At 32.0% G+C, this 11,986-nt stretch overlaps 1 protein-coding gene across 1 annotated transcript in view; it reads right to left on the bottom strand.

The window, feature by feature from the left end:
• Positions 1-11,986, bottom strand: part of Mdga2 (MAM domain containing glycosylphosphatidylinositol anchor 2) — a 260,412-nt gene that overhangs the window by 169,300 nt on the left and 79,126 nt on the right. The window contains exon 4 of the mRNA XM_048798622.1: positions 2,232-2,525. Coding sequence (XP_048654579.1) covers positions 2,232-2,525 — 294 coding nt within the window. The remainder of the gene's footprint in view (positions 1-2,231; positions 2,526-11,986) is intronic.

Below are 11,986 nucleotides of genomic sequence, written 5' to 3'. Positions count from 1 at the left end.
TTTTTTTTTTTTTTTTTTTTTTTTTTTTTTTTTTTTTTTGGTACTAGGGATTGAACCTGGAGTACTTTAGCACTAAGCCACATTTCCAGTTCTTTTTATTTATTTATTTTTTAATTTTGAGACAGGGTCTCTCAAAGTTGCCTCTGACCTTGTTGCTAAAGTTGACTTTGAAATTGTGATCTTCCTGTCTCAACCTCCCAAGTTGCTGGGGTTACAGGCGGGCACTACTGTACCCAGCAAGAGTAAAAATAATTTGACATATTCTTCCTCAATACACTTGGGCTCTTACACATCAAACTGCATGTGAGAAGTTCTCAGATACACAGAAAACACATTTAAAAAGATATGCAAGAAGCAAAATTTTATTTATTTACATATGTGTTTTATATGTATATATTTGTATACACACACACATATATATGATAATCTTATTCTGTTTTTATCTAAACATACCTTTGTTCAACAAGCTTACTGGAGAGCTATAATGTAAAATATATTATCCTGGGAATACAAAATATGTAAAACATAGCCTGTGAGATATAATGATGGAACTAATTTCTGAGGATGATATAAACACACATGTAAGTATGCATGCACATGTATGTGAATGTATGTATAAAATAACTTTTATCTCATATCAATATTTCTTACATATGTTATAGCTATCCAAATTAGTTGAAGCATATCATTTTCATATTTAAAAAATCACTATAAAAATATTTTTCATTTATAAAGCATTACAGGATTCCTGCATTATTAGTTTGGCAAGAATCAGTTGTCCTTAGGTAGGCCTGGATTCTGGTCATTTTGGCAGGGATCACAGTCCTGGATCATGAACCTCTGATTCACTCAGGAATATTCTAGGATGGTTACCAGTTGTTTGTACTTCGCAAATACTTAGACAAATGTCCAGATTCTTCAGAAGAGTTGGAAGGACATAAAAGGGAGTGTCCTGAAGGACTTGATGACATCCTCACCTGGAGCTGGAAAGGTCACCTTTGTGGGCAAGGCAGTGAGGCTTGCCTCTCAGAGGAATGCTGCTGGTTTACACCCCTGCTCTATGAAGTCCATTTGGGATACAGAAAAATTATACCTCTTTACCTACATTAAAAGAACTAAACTTTGCCTGTGTCTCTTACTGTCTTTTATCAGTTTCATCCCTGACACAATAGAGGCAACTGTGCAGTGACTCCTATCATCCACTATTGTAGGATTGAATTCTAATGTCTTGTGCTGAATTTTACATTTTGTCAACACCAGTAATAATGGTAACATCACTATATTTTTATTAGCTCTTAAATTTATGGATTTTAGTTTCTCTTAAGAGGAAGTATAAAGCCCATATGTCTATCATATTTTTGCCAGAACTATAATTGAGATTTCAATCAAAACAGTTTAAAAATTATCTTATTCAACTTTCACAATTAAACACTTGTTAGGTTAAATCAAGCAGAGATTCAGCACCTAAGAGCTCCCTGAATTATCTCCATATTCCCAGGTAATTATGTAATCTACTGCTACAACTTCTGATATGCAAACAAAGCATTTCAATGATTAGGTCTCCACAATTTAAGGTAAGGGACTCCTTAAAATAAGAGGATAATTTGGGCAAAGGACATTCAATTGCCTGAAGTAGAAACATAAACTGTGAAAATAAGAGTATCATAACCCGAATTAGCCATTATTTTCAGTCTTCACATTGCCTCATTGCATCTGGTGTGTGTTTTTTTAAATATTTGTTTTTGTTGGGTACCAGGGATTGAACCCAGGGGTGTTAACAGTTGAGCCACATCTCCAATCCTTTTTTAATATATTTATTTAGAGACAGGGTTTTGCTGAATTGCTTAGGGCCTCAATAAGTTGCTGAGGCTGGGTTTGAACTTGCGATTCTCTTAAGAGGAAATATAAAGCCCACATGGGAGGCTTCAGCCTCCCAAACTGTAGGGATTACAGGTATGTACCAGTATACCCAGCACCAATAGTTTTGTGATCCTTTGGCAACAACCAACCACATAATACCATTGCAATCATCACATACACAAAAAATACAACTCTTTTCTGATAGCTAAGTAGTAAGCATATTAAGGGAACACTACAAAATTGGTAGCAATGAGGTAGAAATATTTCCTCCTAATCCAATTTCAAAGTTTACTTCCTTTTACCCATAGATGGACAGTATCATTTCTTCCCTTATCCCCAAACTGAAACACATAGAAAGGGAAATTACTTACACTGAACAATGAGCTGCACCAAGGCTTCTCTTGGCTTCACATTGAATCCATTGTACTGGCTGGTCTGACATCTGTACATTCCTGACATTTCCCTAGACACATTCACAATCCTCAGTGTTCCATCATAACTCTCCATTTGCATTGACCCATCAGGCATTGCAACTTCTTTATCTGCTCTAGACCAAAGGATGATGGGTTTAGGTTTTCCAGTGACTTGACATTGCAGTTCTATTGTGTCTCCTTCTCTGGTGACCAAAGGTGATTTTTCCTGTGGAACAGTCAGATTGGGTGGAACTTGAAATGGGAAAAAGAAAATTTTTCAAGGTTAGTATAAACTTGTAAAACATATCCAGGCACAGAAAATAATAAGGAAACAATTTTTGCTTGTTGAAGAAATGTGACAATTCGGGTCACAAACAATAGAGAGAGCTTTGGAATAATGGAACACCCTCACTTAAAATGATTCTAAATTATTTTTGTTTAACATTCCCCAAAAGAAGGCTTAAAACATTACCACAAAAAATAAGGTAGTAAGTTGGAAAATGGTCAATATAAGAAAATAAATCCACTCAATGACTTTCAGTCATTAGCTGGGTATTTTATATCTATTTTTCATAGAAGAGTGATCCTGCTTATTCAGGGTAGGATTCACCTGCCTAGATTTGGGAATCAACATAAGTGCAAATCCTAGAAAAATGAAAAAGAGTTTTGACTCTGGTTTAAAAACTGTTGCTAAGATTAACAATATTTTTTTTGCTGTGGAAAAGGAATGGAACTGAATAGATCATATTCTTACTCTTTAATAATCCATCGTATGTACCACTTTAGAATTTTCATTTTTTAACATTTGAATTTCATATGATGCTACTTTAAAATATTACAAAATCATGTGAATATGAATAATTTGCCATTATATTGCCAGTATTTCTATGAAACTAATTTTAAATAAGTTTTCAAAATATATCTGAAAGAATAAAAAAAAATCAGAATTTTTTAAGTTAATTTCTGACATTGCTGAACATATTTAGGGAAAATTAAATTTATTTTATTGGAAATTGCTGTGTTTCAGTATATGCATGTTAAGACTTAGTGAAAAAATATGAAATAATATGAGGGAAGTACTACATAATGATTTTTCTATTATCACTTATTTCATTAGAAGATTTTTAAGTTTTTTATATATTTGTATATACATTCATGCAGGTTTATATAAGATTATCCATCAAAAATCATGAGCAAAATAGAATGCTAGAAATAAAAATAACCCAAAACGTGAATACTTTTGTCCTTCTAATTTATGTTATATGCTTCTTTTTGGGAGTTATATAGCATATGCATTAAAAGAAAAGCATTTCATTCTCCTATCTAGTATTACTTTGCTTCAGATTACAGATAGAGACAAAACAAAACAAACAAAAAAATAGGCTTACAGTTATTTTCCAACTTATACCGAAAACTACATACAAGTCTAAAGGGATACCAAAGTTATCTTACTATTGAAATATTTTCATTTAAATCTTTCATTTATTTCAAGTTAAGAAAAACTAGTTACAGGATGTATAGCACCTTAGAATTTAGAAAGTTGGAAACAGTAACTACTATCTCCTTAAAGGAGATATATACATTGTACAAACTGACATTAAAAAATGTTTATAAATGGTTACATTTTAAAAACTTAAATGATTTCTTAAAACTTATAATCTTATAGATATAAATAATTAGTAATTTAGTTAAATAATGCGTTCTTTTTAAAGTGAACCCAAAGCAATTATGCAAATCTAAGCAGCATTTTGTAGTAATATGTTTGGGATAGAACCACAGTATTTATTCATCCTTCATGATTGTTACACAGGATTAGCATTTATTATGCCCGTATTATATTCTAGGCACAGACAGATATTCTACATGTTTGTCTAATTCCCTTAATAGTCTTAAAGACAAAATATTTTATTTTATAATTTAATGAGAATATTGAGAAGAAGAGATCATAAATAGTTTGATTTAAACAGAACATAAATCCAGTTCAATTCAGAGCAGATAACCAAGTAGACATGACTCCTGCAGTAGGCTCCAAGAAATGATGGTGTCTGGAATTAACAACTTAAAAGTTAGCATTGGAAAAAATCCTTGTCCATTTCTTGGTGATTTTCTTAGGGGAAATAAAAGAGGATAAATACAGAAATGTGAGGGAATATTTGACACATATTCAGAAAACTATCTATTTTTATATACCAACCTATATAAATACCCAAATGTTGATAAAATTCTAGAAATTAAATGAAAAGGATATTATAAATTAAAAGACTTTTTAACAGTGTTAGCTCTTGAAATTTTTAATCTACATCAGGTCCAAAAGCAAGTCACATGACTATTGGCCAAGAATAACTACTCTCAGTATTGATTTATCCAGTTTTGGAACTATGAATTTGCACTCTGGGCATGAGCCTCAAGTTTACTGATGTTCTGATTATTGGAACAAATTATTAAAATGGTCATGAAAGAAATGATGACATTTGGAAATAATTATTTCCTGACTTAATAAGATGAATATTTAAACATAATTAAAATAACAAAAATCTATTCTCAACTAGTTTTAAATTTTAAAAGATTTTCATGTAAATAGTTCAAAAATTCCCTTTGCAATTTTTTTGTTATTCATTTATTTAGATAATTTTTCCCTAATTAAAGTCACAGAAATTTATGCCTCAGCTTAAATCTTCATAACTAATATGCAGAATTTTGTACAAATTAACAAATTAGCACAGGTTTTACTGAATAGCAAACCTAACTAAAATATGCTTTAATATTTCTTCTATACGACTTTAAATCTTCAAATCAAAGTTAAACCTTTCTCCACAACTCTCTTTTGAACAACTCTCTTGCTCAAAAGAACTTAAAATTTACCAAAGGTTTTAATAGGCTTTTTCCCCCCTATACACAATAAATTTTCTACTTGCTAAAATTCTACACTAAACTCTCCATTATTATCCTAAGTTTCCCATTGGGAGATCTTACAAATGTTCATGGTCTCATGGATTTTTATCTGATTTTTGTGTTGATAATACATATTTTAAGTTTCACCTCAAGCCTCTTCCAGCCTATGATTGCAATCTATTTTTATATTCCTTAAGTCTTTCAAATCTTCAAAATAAATCACCATTTATTTCTTAACTTGGTTAATAGTTAATTGTCAACACATCACATTTGCTGATTAAAAAGCACAGTTTTCTTTGTTTCAACATATCTTCTTGTCTACCACTTCCAAACAGACATCAAACTATTTCTTTATTTTTAAAAATGTATATTGTCATACCTGCCTATTTTTCATGTACATGAGCAGATTTCTCAGTAGAAATTATTTTTCTTTCTTGTGACAATCCCCTAAGTAGTATCTGTCACCAGTCTCATTCTTCTAGGTCTCCTGCTACCCCCTCATAAACTTTATCATCATAAATGCAATTTTGTCCATGTCACTATGAAGACTACAAACCTCTGTGAGAGTGCTCATCATAACACTGCTTTAATAATAATAAAACACCCTGAAAACAGCCTAATGGATTTCTTAAACAATTCATGGAACAGTTACATAATAGAATATGACAGAGCCTTTTTAAATGATGATGTAATAGACTTCTATTTATTGATAAAGATGCTTATATTAAATGAAAAGAGCATTTTAGTGAATAGTATGAATAGCTATAACTGCTAATATTGAGCAAAACATGTTTTCCTGCAGTATGAACAGTGGTATATAATTCTTACATGTTATATAAGCAGGTTTTAGCTGTTTCCCCCATCCTCTTCTACACATACAAATGTACACACACAAACACACACAGTTTGTAAGATAACAGACATGTTAATTTGCTTCACTGTAATAACCACTTCACTATCTATATGTATCCCATAACATCATATTCTAAATCTCAAATATCTATATAGTAGAAAGATTTTAAAGAAAATATACCAGTGAATGTTAGCAGGGAGCTTCATGAAGGAGAGAATATATATCCTTCATCTTTATATTATCAGCATTTAGCATACATCTCTCACATAATAGAAACTTAGTAGAAAAATTTGTACCTAATATATAAATTAGTACAGTAAGGTAGCTGGGCACTGACTCTGGAAAGATAAGAAGATATACATGGGAAAATATCTAGAGGAAAAGAATTCTAGAAGAAACTATACTAAAACACTGAGAGTAGTATTATTTAAATGCAGTATTGTTGATAAATTTTATTTTATTTATATATTTTCCTTCATTTTTCAATTTCTATAATACGCGCAATGCATATTGGCATATTTCAGGCCCCAAGAAGTAGAGAAACCTTAACTATTAACTTGATCTATTTCCCAAAACTCGTTCAATAAAAACTTTGTTGTTTAGTTACACAAATATATCCATCTGGAAATGACATTCTGAGGATCAAGTGTCAGAGACGCTCCTCCTCCGTGGCTCACTCCTAATAACACTCATTGACTTCAAGTTTCACTGCCTAGTTAATCCAGTGCTCATGAAAAAGTAGTTCTGGCCCTTGCTGCCTCCCAGTCTCCCAAGTGTGGAAACCAAGTTAAAATGTCCCTACTACTGTGGAAACTGCCCTCCCCTAGGCTGACCTAGTCATTCACAGTGCTTCCCATGTTACAGTAAGAGTTGTATAATGCTTTAACCTGCATCTGCAGCCCTCCTCTGTATTTTCTCCCATGTATCTCTGTCTGGCAAGACAGCCCCTTGAGGGTACAGAGTCTCTTACTTTAGTGCCTAACCCTGGTGCCTGGCTATACTGCCTGGCACAGATAAGTGTGAAATCACGAAGTGGGGAAAAAGGGAGAGGGAAAGTAAAGGGTAAAAAGGTGTAAAGAGATACCAGAAGTAAACACAATAAATAAACATTATACGCAATTTAGAACAAAAGTGACAATATTACAATATAATAATTCTCCAATTAATAATGCAAGTAAGTGGCAGAGTCATGGAATATACTACTAAGTTAGAATTGTGGTTCGGCTCTTGAGATTTGTGGGGTGTGAGAGAGCAGAGTCAGAAGAGGACTCTTTCAGTGTCTTTTTACATCTTCTTTCACTTCAAGATGTGTATACACAAGCTCTGAAATGAATTTTTTAAAAAAGGAGGAAAAGGCCATTTGAGGACATGTCATTTAATTTTACTAAGAATGGTTTAGGTTTTTATTTTTAAAATGTTGTCTCACAATGAAAACATTACCAAATTAAGCACAAATGTGAAATGTCTTCACCTCATGAGGTCCACACTTCCTCATAATGTCCTTGCTAGAAAAAAGTCCCATCAAATAAAAATATAGGTATTTTTTCTGACATATAGTCTAGATAGCCCTTGCTTTGATTTTTCTTGTCTGAAATGTTACTGTAGGAGGTCCTGCAATCAGAGAAACTTGAAAAACATGATATTAAACCAGTTTCTCCTTCCAAACATAAAAAATAGGCAATTTGAACAAATTGGTTTTCTGTCAACTTTTCCATTGTATCGCAGACTGTAAAATAGAACAAGCAAAGAGAAGGAAAATATTTTCATTTCCTCATTGAGAAGAAAGCTGAGGAAATTAAATCTTTAGTCTTTACTTGGAAAATGACTGTTTCATTTTCCTTACTGAAAAAATGTTGGGGGAAGCTTAATTTATTTGAACTATGTGAGAAAATACCACACTGCTAAACAAAGACAGGAGAATATGCTTATTCAGTTATTGATTTAAAGTATATTGGCGTTTTCCAGGTAAGGTGGAGCACACCACTAATCTCAGCTACTTAGGAGGATGAGTTAGGAGGATCTCAAGTTCAAGGAAAATCTGGGTAACTTAGTGAGACCTGTCTGAAAATAAAAAAATAAACAGGACAGGGGATGTAGTTTAGTGATAATGTACCTTTGAGTTCAACTCCCAAGAACCAACAAAATAAATAGATAATATAAAATATATTAACATTTCTAGCTTACTTTTAATAGTAAATATGAAAGCAAAATTGTAGTTTAAAACAAATTGTAATTTTTAAAAAGCTAAGTAATAAGTAGAATTTTTCCCCATCAAGTCAACCAGAACTCATTCTTTAAGAAATCTAAGTATGGCACTAATCCAATTATACTTGGATTTTGGGGAAAATTGTTAATATATATATATATATATGTGTGTATATATATATGTATGTGTGTGTTAGTATATATTATGTGTGTGTGTGTTAAAGTGGAATGAAAATCTATACTAAAAATACAAATAAAATTTCAAGAAAATTATGGGTTTATGCAAATGACCATTAAAGGCCAAAGTTCCAGAATTCACATTTTGGACAGATATAAGCAATTTTTTTTTTAAAAAAAAGAAGAAGCAAATAATCAATTTGTAGATATAACCACTCCAAATGAACAAAATCTAATGCGTATTTGTGCATATGTGTGTTTTCTTCAAAAACCATAGGTAGGTTTAAAAATTTTACTATACCCTGAATTTCCTGTACTGTGAATTTCATTCTTAGTGATCTACTGACCAAGATGTCAAGGTAAAAAACATTCTCATTGAAGATTTTCTAGTTTTGGAGAAAAGATACTGTATCACATGTGGGTGATTTCTTGGGGTCTGTCAGCAGTTCTCAATCTCTTATTTACTGGCATCTTTCAGGTTAGTTTTAGATGCCTAAGATACACACTTGGGTATAGTCAGAGTTTGAGGTTTGATAAGTCATAAAGTCATTTTACATGAAACTAAAATACTTAGCAGTTACAACGATTGTCAAAGGAATAGCAGTAATGACATCTCATAATGGACTGTAGGGTAAAATAAAACTATCAGCATGCTTGTTGTAGCTCCTCTAATTCCTTTCTTAATCAAGAAAACCTACTCAGTGTAAAGAGCAAAATGTCATTATTGTAACTTCTATTTTAAAATCTCCATACATAAATATTGAAAATATTCTAATCACCACATACCTCACAGCTGATTTGAACATTCCACTCTAAATTAGGATTAATTGCCTTAAAGCCCCTAATTTATAAGATCACATTCAATAGCCATTGAAAAATATTCATATGATAATATAAGGCAAATTCAAGAATTTCCTTCAGCTTAAATCTAATACAGATCCAAAAGTTGATAATAATTTTTGAAAAAGAAACTTGATCTACTTTTAGTCAGATTAATAATTATGTATCAATGAAAACAGCATAAATAAAGTGAGCTGGGAAGATATTCAGGGTGAAAAATGCTAAGGGACCCTCACTTATTAGCTCATATTTGCCTCCAAAGAGAAAAAGGGAAAAAAAAAAAAAGCAATGCTTACCATTTCTGAACCGATCTTTCATAAAAATCATATCAGTCTATCATTGGCATATTTAGATTAGTTCCGCATTTTCTAGTATTGAAGGTATAAATTACAGTGCTTGTTTTCTATCTTACCTGCCAATTCTTGATACAGCTTAGAATTTCTACAAAAAAGCTCTCTATTCAGTTGAGGGAGGACGTCCAATCTGTTTAACACAATTGGTTCATTCTCAACAGCTCACTTTTCTTCCTTCTAAACAGAAATGGGTTTGATCTTACCATAACCATTCAATGATTCTCCTCCATTCTTTAGGCTCAGTTTAAGCTTTCTGAAATATGTAGTCTTTCCTGATTTCTGCATCCATGTCTATGAATTACAGGATGTCCAATGTATTCTATTAAAGCCATGTTGAAGTGTAAAATTCCTTCCATATATACTAAAGCATGCCGATGTCAGCACCCAAGTCTTTCTATTTCTACAGTAGCTTCCACACTGTGTGATGAGCTAATTTAACAAATTCTTGAATGATAGATGGAACACCAGAGTTACTAAGCAATCAAAGTAAGAAAACTATTGGTGAGTGATTACCTTTTGATTATCCAAAGCTTAATTATTAAGCACAAATTTCAAGATCATTTTTTACTTCTCAATTTTTAATTTAAAAAATTCACACAAAAATATTTCTATAATGTTAACATTCCTACTACAGTTTTTTTCTGGTAATAGCAGTGACACAAGGAGATAAAGATAGTATTCTAAAAGATGGAATCGTTTGGTAGTATTGAGCAATTTGTTTGTTCTATGACTTTCTTCATTTAGCAATTAAAGAAAGACTTGTTTGTTCTATAATAGAATGTCCATGTGGACTCATCTTGTAAAAACTTCATAACTGAGAGTCCTATGGGTAAATTACATATAAAACAAGCACTTATTTATAAAAATGCCTTCATACCAGATGGTATGCCTACTCTTTCTGTCCATGATATAAATTAGCATAAATACATCTCTTATTATATTCTGTAAATAAGAATTGCCTTTTATTTTTGCACCAACACACACTTGTAAGTACCTCACCCATAATAAACCAAAAGATGCTAACAAAATAGGATTGACAATATTTTACAGATCTAGCAACAGAGCAGGAAGAAAGCCCACATTGAAAACAAACATGAGGTTAAAATACCACAGCATTTGCATCTGGATACTCTAAGGGGAAATGTACATTCATACACACACATGCACAATGCTTGTTTTTCATAGAGTTGGGAAACCTTATTAGAATGGTATTGTTAGTTATTTGAAACATATGGGGAGAGGCAGGATCCTGGAGGTAGCAACTCTGAAGGTTTGGTACTGGAGGATGGAGGACATGCAGTGCCATTCAATCAGGAAAACAGGTTTGGCAGGCAACAGTTGTGGCTGTTCCAACTTCCCTCTCCCAGCAGGTGTTGCTATGGCACAAGAATAGTCTCTGAGGGATTCGATAGAACACAAAGTGTAAGATGAAAGAACAAAATAGAAAAACATTCTCTGCATGGCATTCATATTTTCCCTGCTACACAAGCTGAAAGACCAGTCACAAATAAGCACAGGTTCTATTCTTGTTGCCTCACCAACAGATAAGTGAATGGGACTTGGCTTAGGTCACTTAAGTACCATTTGGCTAAGTGTTCAAGTAATGTGATTTGTTATGATCTTCACATAATTTGGTTTTCTAACTTGAATAAAATATTTTCTGTAAACAGCACAATAAATCTCTATTAGTAATATCATCTTCTACTAACCTCTTTGGAAGAAGATTAAAAGTATACTTTTTTTTGCTTTTTCTAATCTCCCTCCCTTGATTTATTGCATATGTTTCTCAGACACTAAAATACATAAATGAACAACAGTCACTGATTAGGTACATCAAGTCTCACATATAGAAAATATTTCTTAAACAACTAAATAAGCAAAAAGAAGAGAGATCTTTCAGCTTGCTAGTGACTTAAATTGCATTGTAATTTTAGTAGAAAGGAATATGAACTAGATTGAGAATATGGACAGTACAAGAGAGGCAGTTGTTTATTTCTGCAATAATAAAGGGAAATTTACAAGGGTCAAAACACCACATAAGGTCCTATGGTATTTTATTATCAAGCTATAACTAGATCATTTCCTAAAGAAATAATCAACCTTAAAATATTTTTGGGATAGAAGGACCGATTCCTAAACATCATTTTTATTCATTTCATGTTTGGTATTTTTTTAAATAATAGTGCAGAGTAAATCTGAAACCTGATTTATGTGGGTATTATTAACTAATTTGAACTTATATGTTGATTATTACACTCCAACTATATTATACAAAAAGATAATAGGCAAGAGACATATAGCTAAAAAAGCTATTTAAGAGTTCCAAATTCCTACAATTTTTAATATTCCGTAATATATTTTCATCCATGCCTACTTTTTCTTAAAAATGATGT

The sequence above is a fragment of the Marmota marmota genome, unplaced genomic scaffold, assembly GCF_001458135.2.
Source record: "Marmota marmota marmota unplaced genomic scaffold, marMar, whole genome shotgun sequence".
NCBI classification, from domain to species: domain Eukaryota; kingdom Metazoa; phylum Chordata; class Mammalia; order Rodentia; family Sciuridae; genus Marmota; species Marmota marmota.
Note: the sequence above shows the minus strand (reverse complement) of the source record. Positions and strands in the feature narration are given on the sequence as shown.